Source organism: Haliotis asinina, chromosome 12, assembly GCF_037392515.1.
Source record: "Haliotis asinina isolate JCU_RB_2024 chromosome 12, JCU_Hal_asi_v2, whole genome shotgun sequence".
NCBI classification, from domain to species: domain Eukaryota; kingdom Metazoa; phylum Mollusca; class Gastropoda; order Lepetellida; family Haliotidae; genus Haliotis; species Haliotis asinina.
The window spans coordinates 39,254,172-39,277,010 of NC_090291.1; the positions used below are offsets into that span (position 1 = coordinate 39,254,172).

General features: G+C 37.5%; 3 protein-coding genes across 3 annotated transcripts in view; 1 reads left to right on the forward strand and 2 right to left on the reverse strand.

Moving 5' to 3' along the window:
• LOC137258796 (crystal protein-like) overlaps positions 1-22,839 on the reverse strand; it is a 179,308-nt gene that overhangs the window by 30,964 nt on the left and 125,505 nt on the right. The window lies entirely within an intron of this gene.
• LOC137258232 (RING finger and SPRY domain-containing protein 1-like) overlaps positions 1-22,839 on the forward strand; it is a 59,485-nt gene that overhangs the window by 27,139 nt on the left and 9,507 nt on the right. The gene's annotated exons all lie outside the window — the stretch shown is intronic.
• Positions 263-18,347, reverse strand: LOC137258787 (uncharacterized). The gene is made up of 2 exons (XM_067796481.1): positions 18,162-18,347; positions 263-3,256 (listed from the first exon to the last, which is right to left on the reverse strand). Exons 1-2 carry the CDS (start codon positions 18,220-18,222, stop codon positions 1,593-1,595), a joined length of 1,725 nt encoding a protein of 574 aa, XP_067652582.1. The 5' UTR covers positions 18,223-18,347; the 3' UTR covers positions 263-1,592.

The following is a 22,839-nucleotide window of genomic DNA, read 5'->3' on the forward strand; positions in this document are numbered from 1 at the left end:
TAGGCAAAGCAGGTAACAAGAATAAATAGCAGTAGACTGTGAAAATATAGAACTTTCATTTTTCAAAAGAATTGTCATGATTGCAGGTTAAGAGTAACAGGTTAAACAAGATAATGTACCTCCAGAAATGTACATGAATACTACAGCAGCCCACATGGGTATTCCTCATGTTACGTCACGGAGGCGCGCCCCTCCAATTGGGTGAAATTTCGTTTGCAGGATAGAATTGTGCACTGTTGTCAAAAGGGTCGATTCAAGGCAATTAAATGTCAAAATGAATTGTTTTAATGATGACATTTCATTTATAACGATGTCAATAAATGATTTATGTATTTGTATCCCCTTTAAGTTTATGTGATCTTTCAGAAATCCAGCAAGTTGAAAATGTGACTTTGCAACCTCTGTATTCTGGCAGTGTGTAACAGAATGTAAAGATATGTTGCTGGAATATTGAGTTACATAGAGTTAAAGGAACTTGTTCAACATGAACATGATAGTAGTTTTAATGTATAGTAGTAAGAGAGTATGGTTTTATGATGTTTCATAAAATATTCTAAAAATATCACAGAAGGGTACAGTCAAAATGTCCCTCAGACATTGTACCAATGTGTTGAAACAGAACCTGAATCTGGAGCAGGACTAGTGGATGCCTTAACCACTGGGCTACCCCACTGCCCCAGCATCTATAGCAATTGTTATAAAGACCCAGTTATTCCTCTGTGATTCTGATCCCAGTGGAAATCTGAAACAAATACATTATGATACCCTGATGTAACCTTCTGTACCATCACTTGAAGCCAATATCACATTTCATTGGCACTTCCCTATACATTTGTTGACACCCTAATTACAGGTACACACATTTCACTACATCGCACCAAGCCCACATCCACAGCAAACAGCTGATTAGTGGACACTTTTTTTGCACTTGGCAAAAGTTGAAAATCACAAATATTCCATTTTGAAGTTTTTATCACAGGTTTACTAAATAAGTAATTTTCCATCACCAGTTTTAGCAGACACACACAAACTGGAACAGTAAGCACTTTCTTGTCAACTCAGCATTGTTTTGTACTGTACATTGTTTTGTCAAATCTACACAACCCATTACCATAAGGTAAACGTATACACAGGTACTCCTCTACCAACAGGTGACGTGAAGGCACACGTTAGTATTCATTCCAGTCAGAATCCTTCCACAAATCCTATTCTACAAACGACTGTAGCACTACGATGGTTGTAAGTCTCTGTATGGAAGTTGTGATCATCAGGATCACTTTGTGGAATGAGGCGGAGGATAGCATCTTCTTTGCCTTGTTCTGCACTCTGAACAAGTTTCTTGAACTTGTTAATTGGCCTCTTGCTTCATGTCCTGTATTTGGTATATCTGTATTGTAAGCATTGTGTTGTTCACACTCCATGCCGTGGTATATCACTGTTGTAAACATAGCGTATCTCATGACCCTGAGTGGTATATCAGTATTGTGAACGTATCATATCTCATGCCACCCACTGTGTTATATCAATGTTGTAAACGAAGCGTATCTCATGCTACCTGCCATGGTATGTCTGTTTTATAAACAAAGCATATCTCATGCTACCTGCTGTGGTATGTCAGCATAGGAAGCTTCAGGTGCAGGTGGCACCCCAACATCCCCATCCCCGTCCATCTTCTTCTTCAGCTCATCAACCTCATGCTGCTCATATTTGGTTCGGCTCTCAATCAGGCTCTCTACAACCTTTCTCATTTTGAATGTAGCTGTGTGCCTCATTGCTCGACTTGCACAGTTAAGAGGCACAGTTGGTTTCTTACTGTGACCAACCAGCACCCCGGTCAGTTGTTGTAGGACAAGATCTGCAGCAGTGTAAGTCCCTTGCAGTGTCCCATCAGCCATGTGACCACGGATATACTTCCACGCATCCTTTATGCTTCGCTTCTCAGGAATCTCGGTGTCAGCCGAGTCTGGAGTGTCTTCCTTTTCTATCACCACTTCTTCCTTCTTTGGTGGTGGTGCTTGTGTTGGTAGTGGTGGTTTCTTCTTTTTCACAACAATTGGAATTGTGTTGTGTCCCGTTTCAATCAGCTCATCTTCAGATTCAGAGTCGTAGAAGACTTTCTTCCTGATTGGAGGATCAGTTTCAAGCCGTCTTAGAAAAGTGTTGATCTTGTTCTGGATCACCTTGGTCTCCTCCTGGAGCTTCTCCTGTGTGAGCTGTTGTGGAGCTCCCTGAGACCGCTTCACACCAAAGCCCTGGGAAGTGTATGTTAGTCCAGAATGTGGCCGAGACTTTACAGACATGGTGTCCCCGTTTTGTGATTTCCCAAACAGTATGGCCCGGAGGTCAATCTTTTCACTGGAGTCAAAGTCATCATCGTTTTCTTCTTCCGATGAACTGTCATTGTAGAAAGTTGGTCTTCTGGTCATCCCTCCATAGTAGGTATATGATCGGTACATGTGTTCACCAGGATGCACTGAATCCCCTGTTCCGCTTGAAAGTATCAGTTTATGGGGACTTTCAAAGGCAAACTTTACATGCTGAGACGAACCTCTCTGTTTATCGTGGTAGGAATTATTACCTTCAAAAGTATGGCGAATAGTAGGGAACCGAGAATGACTATCATGAGATCTGTCCCGAGAACCATAGCTACTTGATGTCAAAGGTGCAGATCGGGATGCTGGCCATTTATTTCGAGACCGAGCTTCGCGCACTTGAGATAAGTCATGAGTCATGCTAGAACAGGTGCTCTTGGCCGTTACAGCTCTCTCAGAATCCGGTCTCATCTTCTGCTGTCTAAGAGTACTCCTAGCCCGTGCCACAGCTGGTGTAATGGCAATATCACTTACAGCTTTCGCTCTCACAGGGTATCTCAATTTGCGATCAAGGTAATGAGATTCAATGTTAGCCCCCAGTCGTCTCTCTGTCTTTGTAAGCTGAGTATCATCATATGTAAAGTCTCGACAAGGTTCTATCCTCTTCCTCATTTCAATCTCATTCTTTCGTCTGTTGAGATCCAGCAGCTTCACTTCATACCGTAGCCGACTTGTGTTCTCGTGTAGGTGACGCAGACGAATGTCCTTCTCACGCTCAAGCTGAGTTTTGGCCATGTTGAAGTGATTCTCACACACATTGTTCTTGACGCTGGTGAACTTCTCCGTAAGTGAGGACTTTTTGCCGTAGTCCCCGATGGCTTCGTTTTGCATCTCCTGGTAGGGGTTGGACACCAGTTGTTCCGAGTCCATGATAAAATAGTTTCCTGAAACACAAACATACTGAAAGTATATAGCTTATAGATCACTACCAACAGGGACAGTGCTTCAGGATCTGGCTTTCATTTCCTATCAATTCCATGATGATGTGTTAAGATGTGTTATTGATTGATTGAGTGAGTCTGATTTTAACATCACTTTTAGCTATATTCCTGCAATATAATGGCAAGGTGCACAAGAAATGGTCTTCACACATTGTACCTATGCATGGTAGCATCTTGTGAGTTAGCAATACATTGTGTTTGTGACATTAATAGTAAATGTATACATTAGGCAAAAAACAATTCATATATTTCCATTTTATCAGTTCATCTGCTTTGGTGACCAAATGGAAAACTTTTTAGTTTTTTGAAGGGCATTTAGAAGTTATGAACATGATAAGAAGTGATGACATGGCAAATACTTTTTTGGATATCCTGTTCTTTGTTTGTTTCTTGTCTCAAGTAGTATTTATCATATTAATTTTGTTCCTATTGCATCTAGAAGTCATATAGATAAGATTCTTGAAAACAAATCAGTTGTTATCCTCACATGAAAGTTGTCTTTCATTGACATTTAGCAACTTAGGGTTTTACAGAAGAAAAAAATATAAAGTATCCTTTGATTCATTTTATGAACAGGCCTACAAAGAAACACCTAGCTAATTATGCTGGGGTTGGGCGGCCTTCTTATTATATTTACAGATTCATCATCAATTTGAGTTCACAAATTGTCTTTAAATGATTTTGGATGGGTATCATATCAACAAACGAGAATGTTTACATAAATCTTAGACTAAGAGCTAGTCTCTGAAATGAACTTTCTTCATTTTTCATGAAACTGTGGAAATCTAAATTTGCCACATATTTTAGACTTTTATGGGCTTTCTTGGATAGTTTTACTTGAGGTCTGTATGATAGACAATGCGAATTCCTGACAAATTGAACGTCAGGGCCATGGTTTGTTCACGAATGCCAAGTATGTTTAGTAGTTCTCATGGCATGGATCTTTCCATAGTGGTCACCTACCCTCTTGCCTTATCCCATCAGGAGGTAGAACCTCTTTGAAGTCATACTCATAGTCCATACTTCCTTTTGACTTGAGCATGCACTATGCTCCTCCATATTGGCTTACATATGTTACATATTGGTGAGTGAGGACAACTCATGGTCACTACAGTCCCGCACCTGGCCAGTCTGTGACCGCTGTAGTCTACTGAGATCTTACACCAACTCAAGATTACTGTAAACAGATTGACAGCGCAGCTTAGCTGTAATGTTCTCCGCTGAAGGATTAAGTCAAGTACTAGAGGTGCTTAACGTCGATGCCATGTGCTGACATATGTCACATGGAAATGTTAAAATGGTGGTATACTCCTAAATCGTCAAGTGTGTGTCAGGATAAAATGTATCACACTGCAGCTTGTGTTACTATGTCATGATGACATCCTGAAACGTGTAGTGGTTAATAGTATGTCTATTGATCCATGATGCCATAGATCAATGACCTGCAGTCAGCCAGGTTGATCCTAACATCTTAATTATTAGATGGAATTAAGCATGTAGCTAGTGTTGGAAATTGGTGGTGTTACTTTGATTGGCTCATTCTGAGTGATCGATCATCTATCGGTGTATGAGTATGAAATGTATTTTCCTGGAATTTTTTTACCCAATATATTCCAGTTACATAAATGGATGTTTGTGGTGTCAATTACTGGATTGTATGGTCCAGACAGGATTATTTACAGACCTTGTTTTGCTGCAATATTACTGGTTGTATGAAACTTGTCATTATATGAACTTTTTGTGTTTGAACTTGTCTCGAGAGTTTGCAACTGGAGTATGATGGTACATACACAGTGAAGTTATAATAGAAAGTAGATTTTCCAGCATATGGACGATCAAATTTGTATCACTTAAATGATAGATCAAGACATTATTTTGAAAAACTGTGCCCAGATACTGTGCTGGAAATGCAACATGATGCCTTTCAGTCCTTGTCCTATCGCTTATGTTGAAACTTACTAATTTGAGGGATCCAAGATTACAGTATCCTAGTAAAGACTTTAGTGATATCAGAACATCATTTCTGAACACTGCTTGAACAATTCTTATCAAATTAAGCATGATCAAATACAAATTCATTACAGTGAGTAAGTGAGTCAGTTTGGGTTTACGCAGCTTTTAGCAATGTTCCAGCAATATCACGCCAGGGGACACCATAAATGGGCTTCACACATTGTACCCATGTGAGAATCAAACCTGGGTCTTCTGTGTGACAAGCAAACACTTTAACCACTAGGCTACCCCACTGCCCCCAATTCATTACAGAATAGGGTGAATGAGTGAGTTTATGTCAACCCAGGATCACAAGCTCCACCCACTACTTTCCAACACATGTCTTGTAAAATTCTGTTGCGTCTTATAAGCTCAGCTAATAATACCCCATATAATAACCCTGAAATATACTGAAAACATTGCCAAGAGCTATTATCGGTCCAGTAGACTAAAAGAATTTGGCACAGGCTAGAAACAGCTACTTATCCGTTAGTCCAAGATGATAGCCCAAGACAGGTGAAAATCTACAGTTATTTATAAACCACCAATCTGAATGAGGTGGATATGACCAATGGAGAGTAGTTCGGTAGCAGCATCGCAACTGTCCCAACTGTCAATACACTAAGAGACATTACAATCTTAATTTTCCAGTAATCTGCTTGGCGTGCTTTCCATCATCATCACTGTCTTGTGATAATCATTTCCTTTCAGTAAAAGTCCCAGTAAAGACTGATCTGTTAGACAACCTATTAACCACTCTGTTGGGGACAGGGTAAATAAAGCTGTTTCACTCTGCAGTCACACAGATTCTGTCTGATAGTATTGAGTGTTATATCACACCAGGATGAGATGATATATCTCATGTACAACAGATACCTGACCTCTCTGGTTAAAGATTCACTATAGACATGGATGTCAGGTATTTAGATATTGCCATCTAAAGTCATTGATAATGTTTTTGTATTTGGAAGTTAAAATCAACACTAATTTGTCAGTAGAAGTAGCTTAGGATTTGAGTTTGGTTTCGTTCTTTGATGCCCCAGCTGTTTTAAATCAACCACACTCTTTACTGTACCCTTTTGCTGAAATCAATGTAGCAGGCTAAAGTGTCCTTCATTCCGTATTTGGTTGGGATGTTGGATGTCCTGAGATATTTTTAATTTATCCTTTAATTAAATTTCTGTTCCCCAGTTGCAGGGAAAATATGCTTTCTCCTAAGGTACTGGAGTCAGTAAATCTGGTACCCAGTCTACAAAGTGTTTGTAGTATGGCAAGCTATCATAATTGTAGAGTTTATCACAGAATTACGTAGTGCTAAGAAAACTTTGTGGATCCTATAACTTTCATGGATTTTTTCATCATAAAAATTATTATCCCACTCTAAAGTGAAAGGAATTTATGGATGATTTTTAGAGATTGAATTAGGAGATAAATATAATGTCTTATGGAACTAACAACATTGAAAATTTTCTTTTCTTTTGATTGCTATCTTGATGGAAAAGAGCTGACTTGATGAATTTTTGTGTAATGTACATACTGAGTAATGACATGTAAATAAACAATCTAGATTGGTTTGTTTGTCACAAAATATATATGTTGTGCAGTCATGGTACAGAAGTATGTAATACTGCATTTGGTTTCTCCTTGTGTTCATTTAAAGAATGTAGGTACAAATTTCTTTGAATTCATGCACCCATATTCTTTGAAAGGAATGAAACAGCTGAATTCTAAATATTAACTGAGAATTATGTTTCATAAACGTAGAAAAAAACTTTGCTGACATGATGTAAATATTGTCCTCATGGCTAACAAAGTCATTGACTCAGTAGTGTTGACAGTGAGCTATTTTGATGGCGGACACTTTCTCAGCACTCAGGTTTAAATAGTTTAGCAAACACTTTAAACCCTATCCATGCCTCCATCTGTCACAGAGGATAATGACAGTCAATACAATATACAAGAATAGAGATCCTCTCAAATCTCACATTGATTGGGGACTGGACCGTCCTCCAGCTTCACCTCACACCAGCAGAGTAATGATCCTGCTTTGGAGTAATATGGCCAGTGTCAACCAAGTGAATTGTTACAACAAACACTGGTCACTGGGGCAAGAGTGACCCTCCTTGCTTGTCTGGACAGCAGGGAGGATAGCCTAGAGGAAGCTGGGAAGCAGGGGTGGCATTGTTGTAGACTATTGTGTAGTCCCACCACACCTCACTGGCTGGGAGCTACGTGCCTGGTCCGTCCTTCATCGGTGGTCTTTGTGTGTTGCCTCAAAGCTGTGCGGGTCTTGCTTGCTGTACATTGCCTCCTGGCTTTGTTATTCCTTTACGCCTTGCATGGATGTAAGGCTTCAGTGCAAACATGACCTTTTCATATTAACCATTAGTTGTTTGGTGCAGAAATGATGTTTCATAACTGGCCTTGTGCACGTCTGCTCTATTTGAAGGAAGTACACTTTATGAGGTCACATAACATTCGGTTCACAGCTTTTATTAACCATTAAACATTAAAGTATCATTAAACTAGGAACCTGAAGCCTGCCATAAAGAAAGTTTCTTGAAATCTGAATTATTGTGTAGTGGATCTGTATTTCATGTGTACGTCTCCTTCATTTGAAGGTTGTGCACTTTATGTCATGTAACACTGGCTTCACATCTTTTATTATAATTTTAAGTATCATTCTACCGTGAAGTTTAAGCCTGCAAAAAGACGAATTGTCATGGAAATGGATATATGTTTATTCAGCTCTCTTTTTGTTGTTGAGTTAACACACGAGTGTAGACTTCATTTGAAGGTAGCACACTTTATGAGGTCATGTAATTCTGGGTTTGCAGTTTTATGAGACATTATGATTTTCGTTTTCATGTCTACCCAGAATTGTTAATCCTAAAAGATCGACAAGTTTGTGATGAATATTTAATGATTCAATACTGGCATGGCTGTGAAAAGTCAAACTCTAAACAGATTTTTGAAACTGCACGAAAGTTCAGAGTTCTTTCGTATGAATCAGATGTTAAACATGAAAGATCAAGCATGGTTGGGTTCATTTTTGCATTCTTTTTCAGTAATCATGCAATGTTTTTTAACAACCTATCAATTGAGTGAATTATAGTTCAGTTGATAGTATGTAGTAACGTTGAAATACCCAATTACTGACATATTCTGGACCCCATTGTGGATCCATTCATGAAAGATTTAGGAGGGTAATACATCAGGATATGGAACTCCCAAATTTTCAGCCAGACCACACGGCCAGTTTGATGTAAAACTCACCAGCCCTGACCAAAAGGTACCTGCCCACAAAAAAGACTAATTTATTTAGTATAATTAATTCAAAATTGGCAAAACATTAAAGAAACCCATACCATTGCAAGAAAAGAATTACCTGTTTATCTCAGATTTGAGAGTGAATTAATAATGATTTAGGTGGTAGGACAATAGTCCCACAAGGACATAAAACACTTATTACCCTGAAGTGTGATGATATTTTCATATTCATGTCTAAATTTTAACCCAACCATCGGGCAGGTTATTTGAGAATCTGGCAGTCTGTATTGTAAATAACTCGTTCCAGACGGTTGGGCAGGCAGGTATTTAGAACACTAGTAATATTGTTTTGAAACGATATAAAATATTTTAACCTTTATGGAGCCTAATAAATTTTTCTAAAACTTTTCTTAACTCTTAAACTTTTTAGGCAACATATGGGGGTGAAAGGGTGCACACACACATGTACACGCATGCATGCACACACACACCCTTTTGTCCTGAAAGTTTATTAAATGACCATTGAAAATGGGTCTCAAGGGTGTGCACCCCTCTTTCTCAAAAAGCTGTATCTTTCCATGTGAAAGTAGTCAAGACTTTGGTCCTAAAAGGTCTCATTAATCATAACTGAGAGTGTCAAATGAGTTGCTATCAATTCCTATGTTGATAAGTGAATTATTGTACAAGTAAGTGCCATCTGTATACAGTTGTTTGGCAATACTAACCAATGAAAAACACTGATAAGGAAATCAAGGGGATTAACACATCACTACATAGTTCCTTATGTCAGCAAATCCAATATATCCCAATAGTATACATCAGCAGTATTACTTCTGTTAAACATTTGGGGATTCTGGATAAATGACATGCTCAGCAACCCGTGCTTGTTGTAACTAAAGATCTGGTTGTCATGTTAGGATCATTCAAATCATCATACCCCATTTACATGAATCGGTGTTCATGATGTCAGTCCATGGAGTGAGTGAGTGAGGGGGCTCTGTAATTATACAAGTGTGGACCATACAATCCAGTGATCAAGAGCATCAATTGATACAGTTAGGATACGATGACATGTGTTAACCAAGTCAGCGAGCCTGACCACCCGGTCCCGTTAGTCCAGGCCACCATCATACAGGTAGAATATTGCAAACAAAATGGTTTGTGAGATTGAGTAAATCATTAGTTCTGTCAAATCAATGGCACATGAAACATGAATATTAAAATAAACATTACCTCACTTACATGATGTCCATCATGTACACGCCAGTGTTTAGGATGTTATAAATAACAATACGAGATATGCTGCTGTGATGACGTATATGTGCCAGCTCATTTCAAGTGGCACTACATAGAACTTTCGACACTTTCACGGACTAACAAGAAAGCTAGCTGTTTCCTATATTTAGTTGTAAGTGATCTTCCATACATACCAATCTGTTGCATGATCATGTTGATAGTACTATCAGCTTCACCAGTAAACGTGGGATAAATTTCCGAAAAGGGGTTCAAATCAACCACTCTTGTATTTGATCTTCTCAGATGATCATTTCTCACACGAACCCACAAGCACCCGAGAAGTCGACCATCTTGATAATTAGCATTCAACAGTTTGTTTTCTTGAAAAGTTCATCTTTGATATCAACTCCAGTGTCAGATGTCTTTAGCCTTGTACACCTCGGCCATTACTGTCTAAACTGAACAGTAGGCGTGACTATCAACCAAGCATAACTGACAATCTCATCTCCTTCAAATCCAGTCAATATCTGTCTATCATATGTCAGAACCCTTGTCGAATAAATATGCATACACTTAGTCCCAATCCACATTCATTGAAGATCTCCAAAGTTTGCCGATGGTATCAGATGATTCTCAGATTCCATATGAAATGTTGAGTTTTCTATCCCAGCTTCAGGTATAAACCTTGGTAGTGTGACAGGTACGCAGTTGGGTAACTGGTGAAAGAGATCGCCAAAAGTTCATGTTTTCAAGTGTTGCTGTCACACCCAAACATTTAACAGTCTTCAAACACAACAAAACTGTTTACAGTGCTTTGTAGGTTGGAGTTGTCTTTTCCAAATCCATTTGTTAATAAGCCAGGATTAATGATTTCCTATACTTTGATTGTCAAGTTTGACAGAATTTGTCACATAATCCTCTCTTAACTGTACATATCTGAGTTGTTAGAAAAAGATTTGTCAGAGGAGGTGCAGATTCATAAGTGTCATACACGTTTTAATCTCCTCAGCACTGTAGCCAACATGTTGCTAGTTACAAGAAGTTTATGTTTCTCCTGTTTAAACTTGTTGCATGATTTCTTCACCATGATCAGGTATTGGTATCTCGTGGTCACAGTTCATAAATAATCAACGATTACGGCAACTCAGTACTGGCATTGTGGAAGGACTGTTTGTTTCCTAGCCATTTGAGCATCAACCTAGGTCGTATACTGGTGAATAGAATTGGGGGATCGAGTGTCAGTGGGGGTTTAATGCCTCTCCATGCTGTTTCGCCAGACTGCATAGACGTGGAATATCCGTGATAGGGCATTCACAATAGGACTAAATAGCTGGGTGTCTCATTACATTTACAAAACATGTAAATAGGGAACATACTTAAGGCTGGTGATAGGCTGTGTTAGTTCATATGGTCTATATCATGTCTTGTGTTGATTGTGATGATCAGTTGTTCTGAAGTTCATTCTTGTTCATATAAGTCTATATCATGTCTTGTGTTGATTGTGATGATCAGTTGTTCTGAAGTTCATTCTTTTTCATATAGGTCTATATCATGTCTTGTGTTGATTGTGATGATCAGTTGTTCTGAAGTTCATTCTTGTTCATATAAGTCTATATCATGTCTTGTGTTGATTGTGATTATCAGTTGTTCTGAAGTTCATTCTTGTTCATATAAGTCTATATCATGTCTTGTGTTGATTGTGATGATCAGTTGTTCTGAAGTTCATTCTTGTTCATATAGGTCTATATCATGTCTTGTGTTGATTGTGATGATCAGTTGTTCTGAAGTTCATTCTTGTTCATATAAGTCTATATCATGTCTTGTGTTGATTGTGATTATCAGTTGTTCTGAAGTTCATTCTTGTTCATATAAGTCTATATCATGTCTTGTGTTGATTGTGATGATCAGTTGTTCTGAAGTTCATTCTTGTTCATATAGGTCTATATCATGTCTTGTGTTGATTGTGATGATCAGTTGTTCTGAAGTTCATTCTTGTTCATATAAGTCTATATCATGTCTTGTGTTGATTGTGATGATCAGTTGTTCTGAAGTTCATTCTTGTTCATATAGGTCTATATCATGTCTTGTGTTGATTGTGATTATCAGTTGTTCTGAAGTTCATTCTTGTTCATATAAGTCTATATCATGTCTTGTGTTGATTGTGATATCAGTTGTTCTGAAGTTCATTCTTGTTCATATAAGTCTATATCATGTCTTGTGTTGATTGTGATTATCAGTTGTTCTGAAGTTCATTCTTGTTCATATAAGTCTATATCATGTCTTGTGTTGATTGTTATGATCAATTGTTCTGAAGTTCATTCTTGTTCATATAGGTCTATATCATGTCTTGTGTTGATTGTGATGATCAGTTGTTGTTCTTAAGTTTATTCTTGTTCAGATAGAAATGATGATGATAATTATGGTATTAATATGTTCAGTTATAGCTGAAATGAATAATTGTCATACTAATAACATTTGCAATGACTGGGTGTTCAGAAATCAAAGGGAAACCTGAACTGTCAATTTGGTTAGGATGTATAAGTGTTAACAAGCCTTTCAAAGACAGACATCTTATGAATGCACCGCCATTTCCCTTTATCACCACCCCTAGGAGGCAACATATGCTGATGCACAGTGCAGTTACTAAGCTCCCATGGGGTGTCATTCTTGATTTTATCTGTAGACCAGTGATTTTGATAATCATCTTGCATCTCACAGTTCCTTGTGTTTGTTTCTGATTTTGTCTTTTTTTGTTTGAAAATGAAAATTACGTGCATGCACATTTCATGTCATACACAATCATCTTTCAAGAGCGATTACGGTACATATGCTCATAAGGAAATGCAAGTGGTGATGCACTCTCTAACCAGTCTTTACATTACTATATCAACAATAACTGTGATATGAAGCCAAGTTTTTTCAATCATCAATTAAAAATGACGATTCCCTACTGTTGTTTAAAGAGTACCGTATTTCCTCCAATAAGCACATAGGTGTTTATTTTTTTAATAGAATTCCAGACCCAGACCTTACAGGGTCGAATTACTGTAATTGTTAGTGAACTGTTTTACCCTTGACACTTGTTAGAGATCCAGCAGTCATTAGTGGAAGTATGGTATATTATAGGCTGTCTTGGGATTCCTGATGATTGCTACGATAGCATTGGTATGTATGTACAGTATATTATTATGTCTGAAGTCCCTGATGTTCCCTATCATACCAGAAATACTACAGTCCAAAATGAAGCAAGTCTAGATTTCCACAGGTTCTGAATCTCTCATCCTCACTCAGTCTCCTTTTCAACTGAATGGATTTATTTGTTACTATCAAAAATCTGTATATTCAGGAAGTAAGTGTTATTGGGTACACTTACATATGATCTCTGAAATGAACATATTTTACAGGGACAAAAAAAACATGTTCCTAAAAAAAATAACACAATAATGATGAAAATGACCCTGAGACTTTTTCAGTTTCAGAAACTGAAAATTGTGGAAATCTAAACTTCCCCCACATCCTAGACTTCCTTGGATGTACTGAGTCTCTAGTGTGTATATGAGTGGTCTGTAGAAAATCGAGTCTGGACCAGACAATCCAGTGATAAACAGCACGAGCATCAATCTGCGAAATTGGGAACTGATGACATATGTAAACCAAGTCGATCCCGTTAATCACCGCTTATGACAAGCATAGTCATCTTTATGGCAAACATGGATTGCTGAAGTTCTATTCTATCCTGGACTTTCTTGGGTTTTTAGGGTCTGTATGGTAGACAGCCCAGGGGGATCCCCTACATGATATAAGTGGGTGATATGCAAAAATCAACCTCATTTATTGGTGATGACTTGAATTCTGGGGGATTTATGATTGGGCAAGATTACTGCAGGGTTAATGCATGTTTATCAACTGTGACAGACTACTGATCCTTAATCATAATTGTGGACCAACAACTAGTATCTGAAATATATTTTACAGAAAAACAGTTCATGATAGTAAAATATATATAAAATGAAAAGGATCCTTGAGATTTTCTTCATTCACAGAAACAGTTGAAACCTAGACTTGCCACATATTCTAGACTTTCATGTGTTTTGTTGGATATGTTGTTTCCGGGTCTGCATGACAGGCTATCATGATTGGATAAAATGGAATTTACATGGAAACATACCTTTGAGGATATCACAAACCTACCTTGTTGTATGATAATCACAGGCATGATGGTATATTTGTCCATGGAGTTTCTAGGAGTTTCTTACCATGTCCAAGTGTTTGGAAGGGTTGTCTAGTTTCCTAGTTTTCCCTGTGGCTTCAGGCTCTAACTCACACAGTTCTCCCCATTCATTGTATGGCAGTATCACATCTCATCATTCATTTCTTCTCTCCAAAGATAAGTAGTGTTACAGGCACACAGTTTCAAGAGGAAGGACCCCCCAAAGTACTTGCTACTGGTATTTTCACCCACCAATCATTTCAATTTAGATCCTGTTTTTGAATTAATCAACAATTGTTGGCAGTTTTGACATATTTGAAAATAGATATAAAATATGGCCCTCCTGCCTATTCATAATTTATGCATGCATGATACCTGAGTCACATGTATTTCTGTGGGGATGCCAAGCTTTGTTTACTACTTATGATAGAAGCAGGACCGACTGACTATTGGTTGTTTGATTGTTGTGCGATTAATGTCAGTCATGTCACAGGCATGTTGTATCAGCTTGGTTTTGTCTTGTACACGCTTACTTCAAGGGTTTGAAGGTTTTATTGATACAGTGTTGGATGGCCAATAGTCCACGCACATATGGTGTAACTTGGTCAATTACATCTCATGCCACTGTGCAGTGAGGCTGATCCATCACAAGAACACCTCTGTCAGCTGTGGCTCAAACAAAACGTGCGTAATTAACAGCAAAGCTAGAATGTCAGGAATCAGATCAACAGTGTCCTTCGGCCTTTGACAATATTGATGCATGTCAGTAAATATATGTTTGGTTTGTGAAAGCAAAGAATAATACATGGATGCAGCCCAGATTATGTTTGTTATAGTGGTGAACATGGTTTCTGTTACGCATTTTGATTCCAATGAGTGAGTGAGCTTAGTTTTACGCTGCTTTTAGCAATATTCCAGCATTATCAATATCTATCATGGAGAGAGACACCAGAAATGTGCTTCACACATTGATCGCATGTGGGGACTCAAACCTGGGATAACGAATTAACTAGCAAACTAGGCAACACTCCCACACCTGATTCCAATGAACACTGCATAGCTTTAACACATTTAAACAGAGTGACGTCATACGTTTGATGCAAGAAATCTATTTCTTAGTAATATTTACAGTATGATTTGATTCGATACTTTTTTTAGACCAGGCAAGATCAACTGGTTTGTCAAAAGAATTTTTTATACCCTATTTCCAGTTTTAGATTCATATTAATGATAGAACATTTCAGACAATACTCCTTTCAGTCAAGACCATCTTCAGCTATATATTCAGATTTCAGCAGCTAAGAAAAGGTATATAAAACTGCATACCTATTTTAATGGCGAAATATTATAGTATTATGGAACTATGAATAGTCATGATCGCTTCGGGTCAGCCTAATCTTTGTCTGAGGCTTACATCCTGGCAGACGGTGAGATTGTAATACTGAGTAATGTGGTCCCCCCAGTTGTTTATATCAGAAGATGACAGTTTGTAAATGTTGTATCAGTTCTGACCTAATAGACAAGGTGAATGACCACAGTTAAGAGATGCACCTTATTCAAGACGACACTGAATGGGAGAACTCTTGCTGCCCAGACAGATGAATCGGTCATTGATCTGCTATTGATTCTCCTCGTGTTTATGGGCCACTGAAGAAAAACTTTTTTGTTTTCACTGATCTATTTGTGGAACAACTGAAATGTCAGAGAAGCAGAAAAAGCAGAAAGCTTTGAGAGAAATGAAGAGCAGACCAGAACCTGTGATGAGAAATGGACAACAAGAAATGCCTTTTGTAGAGAAACTGTTTTTAGGCTTTAGCACAGACTGACTGACTAGTTTAGTATAACTGTAATTAGTGGAGGGTATCATATTTTGTGATGAAAATGTTTGTCTGTAAAGACAGGATATCTTTGCTTTCTCTTACAAAATGCCATTATGGCTTTGTAGGAAATGTTAGTGTGTTAATATTTTTAATAGGCAGAGAGTTGTCACATTGTTTCAGCTGTAGAGCCGTAATCATAATTGCTTTAATTTGCATCCAAGGTTTTAGATGGTTAAAAGGGTGGCGTATTCCTTATCGAAGACATAAACAAGTAAATTTGTTGTCTATGATTGAAGTTTTATTTTCAGTAATACATGTATTTTCTATGATAAGTCTGAAATATACAGATGAAAATGTGGACTTTCGTGTAAATTCTTGGTCTTGGTTGGAGTTAATTATTAAAATCAGGGGTTCAGTTTTTTTCTCAAAAGCCACTTTAAGAAAGTAACTTGTCCTCATTTTTATGACATAATCATGATGATGTAGTTAAGAAAGAAAAAAATCAACATGGTATTTGACGTTGATGTTTACTGGACTATTTATTGAGAAGTGATATATAGCAAAGGAAGGTAACTCTACTTCATTATCATTACCAAATTTAATAGCTACATTTTGAGCAGATATGAAATGAAATCCAAGTTTATTTGCAGCTTGAAACTGTAAGCAGTAATTATCTAGAAGCTCTCGGACAATTATAAACCATAATTTGATTGCCTGAAATGAAAACCGACTTGTCCCAGGCTTCAGGCAATGAGATTTTTTAACCAGTGAAAATTGCTTCCAGATTGGTCCTCAAGTTTGTCAGGGTTCAGTTATAATATATTGGCGAAGGGGTTTTAAATGGCAAATACAGCATACTTTATTATTACTGATGTGAAGGTCTATCCTTACTAAACAATTTCTACACCAAACATGAGTTGCTATGTATGAAAATTATTGATGTTGATGTTTGTTCATTGTATACAGAGGAAAGAGATATAGAACAAGGATACTATTACTGTCAGCATACCTAAAACTTCTGGTTTCATTTTGAAGCTCTTTTGAAAGACAAAATACCAAGTTTTGTCTTAACTAAGTCCATGGTCTTTTTTGTATTCCCAGTGCACAGATTATCTTATAAATCATATCATTCTCCTAGCCAAGAAATCCATACATAATATGAGCATGAAAAGTAAAATTCCTGTATTTTGAAAATTCAAGAAATCTCTCAAAGAGATAATGAAAATACAAAGATATTTTGCAACAAAGAACACAAATTCGAGCATAAAGATGACATTGAAATGTATCTGGATAGGTCCAGTGTAGTGTATGTAAAGACTACATAAATATATGTATACTTCTGAATTGAATAAAAATACGTGAAAAAAAACCCCCAAAATTTCAGAAGCTGGTAAGAATTCATAATTTGGTACATGTGAAAGTTTTGGGCTAGTGTAATATTTTGTGGTTAGTATTGTCCTTTTATAAGTATTTAATTGAAACTGAGTGTTCAGATTTAACTTTTGATTCAGCAAAGACATTCATTAGAAAATATTCCTTTTGTGTTATGTATATGATGTTCTGTTATTACACAACAAATATTTTTGTTGAAATATGATTACATTTTATATATCAGTGTTGAGATTAACAAAGGTTTGTTGATCAAGGGTAGTTTAATTTTTCTCATTTTGATCTAGGATCCCTGAATTCTTCTGGTTTCAAGACATGGTAATGTGATATGCCTTTTCTCTGGTAAACCAAGCCAAACTATATTTCATTATCACTTCGGATCAGGAATACATATCTCTGTGTTCAGTCATTACTTTAGATTTTAAAACCGTGTGCATGAAAACATTTCTGCTAAGGCACAAAAATGACTGAGAAAGATTATTATTGGTATTTCTTTAGTTTTGAGGAATGAGCAGATGTCAGGTTAATCAAAGATTTCTCTCATATAAATCATGTTTTGTTATAATTTCTAAGAATGTAAATTTTAAAAAAACATTTGCTCTGTTAAAATCCACAAAACTAATAATTAATTTTGAGTGTCTGTTTGGAAGACTTTTAGTGATATGTAAGCCCCATACTGCCCCCAGGCACATCTGTCCAAGCTAATATTGTCCAGTAAGACCAACAGTGGATTTGTCATATCGAGATTAACTCAGACTGAAATGTGTTAATCAGAGCCAGGTTAGTTTATGTCAAATTATTGCTTGATATTTCTTTGATGTGACTGCATGTTCTCATGTGAGTTTGGCTCCCTTTGTATTGTAGGTAGCAAGTGAGTTAAACAACATATGCAGATCACTGAACATCATTAAGTCACACCAGTATATCTTACCTGATTGCTCAATCGGAGAAATGACCGAATCAGATGCCGCCAAAAACGGAAACAGCGACATTTTGAAATTTGTAAATAAAACTAATAAAAAAATATGTAAAATAGTCCAGTTTGTGAGATATTACATGTTGAATGTACCACCACCGAAGTGTGTTCTTGCATGGCACAAATTTCCTGCCACGAAGTGTCTACAGGCCTGAGGTTGCCGTCAGTGCCGTTGTCCCACCCGCAGAGCTAGGGACTTCCACACACGTATCCCTCTCTGCTTGTCTATAGCATTAACAGTATCCACAAACATGTCACTCAAAACAATGTAATCAGCTTCCTGTCCACTTTAACTTCGACATGAGATAATAATTAATAAAACTTAAATTATTATTTTTTTCGATGAAAATCATTACAAAGTTGTTTACCATCTTGAGTGGTTTATTGAGGCGGTGTAGTTGATGGCAGCTTGTAACAGTTATGACTAGGAACAAAGGAGATTGTTGACACGGAACGGCCACTGTTGTAGGTATATGGGAGGGGATATGTACCGCTTAGGACAAAGATAATCCCTGCCTTATCTCCCGACATCACGTCACCGGGGGAACTGACTGAGATATGATTATTGATATGCAGTTGGGGTTCACACTGATCAAGGTATGACAGACCAGATCCTACCCTGTCAATTTCTCAACGTCATTTACAATGTTAATCTTGCTAGGAGATCTAATTAAAAATAAATCATCTGTGCATTGTGAGTGGATCGTATTGTGAAGGAGAATAGGTAAAGTTTTATCACGGGGGAGAAAATTATCCATCTGGAAAATCTGTGTATTGTGTAGTTGGAATATTTCTCATTTTTGCCCGAGACACAAGTCAATAGTTTTATGATTATTGTTATTATATATGTGGTGGATAAGGGTAATATGACATCATGACTTGATAGAATGCATTACTGGTGGTATTTTATACTGATAGGATCTATGTACCATCTGTTTGTGACTGTCAGATTCTGGCAGCATTTTGTCTTTAATAAGGAAAGTATACAATGGGTCTGTGAAGACAACAGCAACTGATTACTTTTTAATTGTGTCCTGATCCACCACCATTTAATAAGCAATTCTTAGGTGTAGGAGAGAAAGGGACATGACATGAATATTTTAAGGGCCACTACTTCAGAACAGTTTCTTTCTGTGGAGGAAGTTACATAAGTGAATTTTTTTTCACAAATATATTCTTTTTGTAGGTGACTGTTGAGGGTAATTCTCCACTCCTACTTGAAACATTATGTCTACTTTTTATAACCACATTATTCAGGGAGTGAGTATTGTTTTATGCTCCTTTTATCAATATTCCAGCAATATCACAGGGCAGGAAACCAGAAATAATCACTTCATATTGAATGAGTGCCCCAGGTGATGTAGGCTTGGCTTGGAATTATTAATGATTATTTTGTAAATATTCTTGTTTTAATGATGGTACATGTACACATTTTTTCAAATTTTAATCTAAGGAAAGTGGAGAAGGCGTAACAGTAAAAGTTGCTCATGAGAAGTGCCCTGTGCCACCTGCCCCCTCCCGTCATAAAGCAAAGCCTTTTTCAATGATAGTTACTGTGCAGTTGTATACCACTTTAACTAACGTTTTCTGTATTATATTTGAGAAAATATGAGTTGTCATGTCTATTTTCACTCTCATTTAAGGGCACCTGTAATGATAATTAAGCAAGCACAAACTGGTCATGAAACTGATCATGACTGCTCATTGGAGAATTTAATAGGTTGCTTTATATAGTTACTGTCTTTGTATGCAGTTGATCCCATTTTCTTACAAACTTGCAGACAAAATGACTAAACTTGCAGTGGTATACTGCAAGAATTGAAGTCTCCATATCACTAAAACGAGACTGTCAAATGTACAACCTTTTGCCATTATTCCACTCAGCAAACATGCTCAAATGTTCAGTGTTCACAAACACAAAAACAGTACCGTCAAACAGGTTGTGTAGAGGTTTTCCATACATATGTGTGTTAATCAAAATGTTTGTCATGAGTGATTGATACAAAGGTTCCGCTTTGATTCTTTTGGTTGATATTATGTTGATTCTGCAAACATGGTCGGTTGTTCTGTGCTCATAAAGACTAAAACAATTCTCCCAAACAGGTTATGTAGAGTTTTCCCAGGTGTTTATGTGTTAGTCAAAATGTTTATCACGATTCATTGATACAAAGGTGCAGCTTTGATTTACTACAAAGATATCTGTTAATTCGGCAGATGCATATGGCAGAGCTTCTGCTCTAGGTCTGCAGGATGACGTGGAATAACGGTACTTATGAACTACAGACTTTCAGGAAATCATGCCTTTCTCGCTGATCTATGTTACAACAGCATTCATCATTCTGCATTACAGAAGCATAGACGATGAAGCCATAAGCATATCTTAAAAGTCTCATTTGGCCAATAGTAGATACTTCACTGGGGATTCTACTTTTTTATTGGCCAGATATATTCACCATATTTTGTGGTATTATGGAATTTGGCCAATAGCTGAAAACAGTTTACATGCAGAGTGGTAGGGCTTTCGGGGAAGGTGTACAAGGTCCTTGAGCTAAAGGTTGATAAGAGATGAGACTCTACTCAGTGGGTATCCCCTGTCTCTCATTTCGGAGAAAAGAACGGTGTATGACATTTGGGAAATGTATTATCTAGTTAGAACACAATAGATCAACTCACAGCAGAAAGCAGTAACATGTTTTGTGTGTTGTTGAACTGTGGGGAAGACTGACATGGGTGAGTTTCTACAATGGTGTGTCTGTACAAGTCTGCAGACGTCTGGCGCATGTCCAGGTTAAGATACACTCAACTAGGGGACCAGTTGTTGCAGCAAATTTCAACCACAGACCCCTTACACAGATACTGATAGGCTGACAGTCTTTGAAAACACATTGTTTTGATAGAAACAGATAATGTCATTTGAATCGAAAAGAAACCTCTGTTACCGCGGGGATTCAGAACTGGGAAATGTAGACTTGCTTCCTTTCAAGCTTTTGCATCACTGGAAGAGTGTTGTAATGGGAAAGTAATGTGGTTCATGGTCTGTCAGAAAAACTTTATTGAGTACAGGTACATTTGAGGTATTGTTCGGTTGTAGGGATAGCAGTGGTTTTGCTATGACGCATGACTTGAGGGCATTTTTCTGTTTCAGTTATTATTCTGTCCTATTGTATCATTAGCCTTGTCTTGCAATACAGTACTGTATCATCGTATGGTTACACCAGTTGTGTGTATTTCTGACCCTGGTGTTAGACTGGTTCAGTAGTCCAGAACAGCTTGATTAATGTTAAAGGTTAAAATGTGGTGTCTTCAGTGAGATACTGTCCGATATGCTACAGGTCTGAAGCTAGCAGATGGACAGGAAATTAATGTTCACCTGCAGAACTGATGTTATTAGTAATTACCTTGGGCTAACTATATCATGATGCCACCAACCCACAAGGCCTAAAAGTTTGTTGACACAGGCTGATAATTATAGATCATCCTCTCAGTTTCTTTTAACATATCCCCAAATCTAGTCTCTATACTACACACTTGGCATAAACATTTGAGCCTTTATTATTTGAAATTTAAAAGTCTTATTATGTTACAAGGACCATTAACCTTTTGAAGGGCCAGCAGAAAAAATCCCCTGAGCCCTTTGGGCATGTTTGGTTTTTGAGTAAATTTCCATCTCTGATTATGGGTGGTGTATGGTGTTGAACGACAAACAAATAATTACGTGTAAGGGTACTCTTTGGCTAGGGCTAACAGAAACTAATGGTTTTAGGGTGTGTTGTTCTATTTCAGTGTGGTCTGTTCTGCAGTGTGCTTGTTTCATCGTAGCTTTCTCTGAGGCAAAGTTGTCTACTTGCTGGTCTGTTCTTGTGAAATACTGCCTATTTCGTGTTATGTGCTTTGTGTGTTTATGAGCTGTGAGAGACAGTTTGATGTCGACTGGTGCACATGTCATCATGTTCAGTGAATATGAATTATTGTATATCATTGTGTAATAGGATGATGATATGTGGTCCTTTTGTACTGAAATATTGATTCATATCACTCACATCTTCTGAAGCGGGAAAATTTATGTGACAGGGTTTGAATAGCATACAGGGGCTGGCTGCCGATGACTTTATTATTCTCACTCAAGCAGGTATCATGCGTCTCAGAAGATGTCACAGAATTAACGCAGGTTGTATTTTGTCATGGATTTCACTCTCTTATGGTAGTGTAGTCCTGTGATAAAAGTGTTCACTTGTCACTGATGGTCAGGGTTCAGATCCCACAGGGTAGCCCGTTTGCAAAATCCATTCTTAGTTTGGCTGTTGGATATTTCAGGAAGGTTGCTGAAAAAAATATTTTTTCATTTACTTCCTTTACCAATTATATATTGTTATTATTCTAAGATGACCTAAGTAAATTTATTCTTGACAGTGAGGCATACACTACCCCATACTGTGTGTGTTAAATGAGTCTGCTGGCACAACTAGGGCTGTTGATACAATAGTCACTGACTTTAGTTAGATGCCGCTTTTTCAGTTAGTAATTCCATTATTCAGCTGGGGATAATGGTGTTATGCTGCTTTCAACAATGTTCCAGCAATATCATGGCAGTTGACCCCGGGAATGGGCTTCACACATTGTAAGTATATACGGA

Coding starts and splice junctions, on each gene's coding strand:
- LOC137258787 (XM_067796481.1), bottom strand. CDS start 18,222: ATGTCGCTGTTTCCGTTTTTGGCGGCATCTGATTCGGTCATTTCTCCG. Junction 3,257..18,161: donor TTCTCCGATTGAGCAATCAG/GTAAGATATACT, acceptor TTTGTGTTTCAG/GAAACTATTTTATCATGGAC.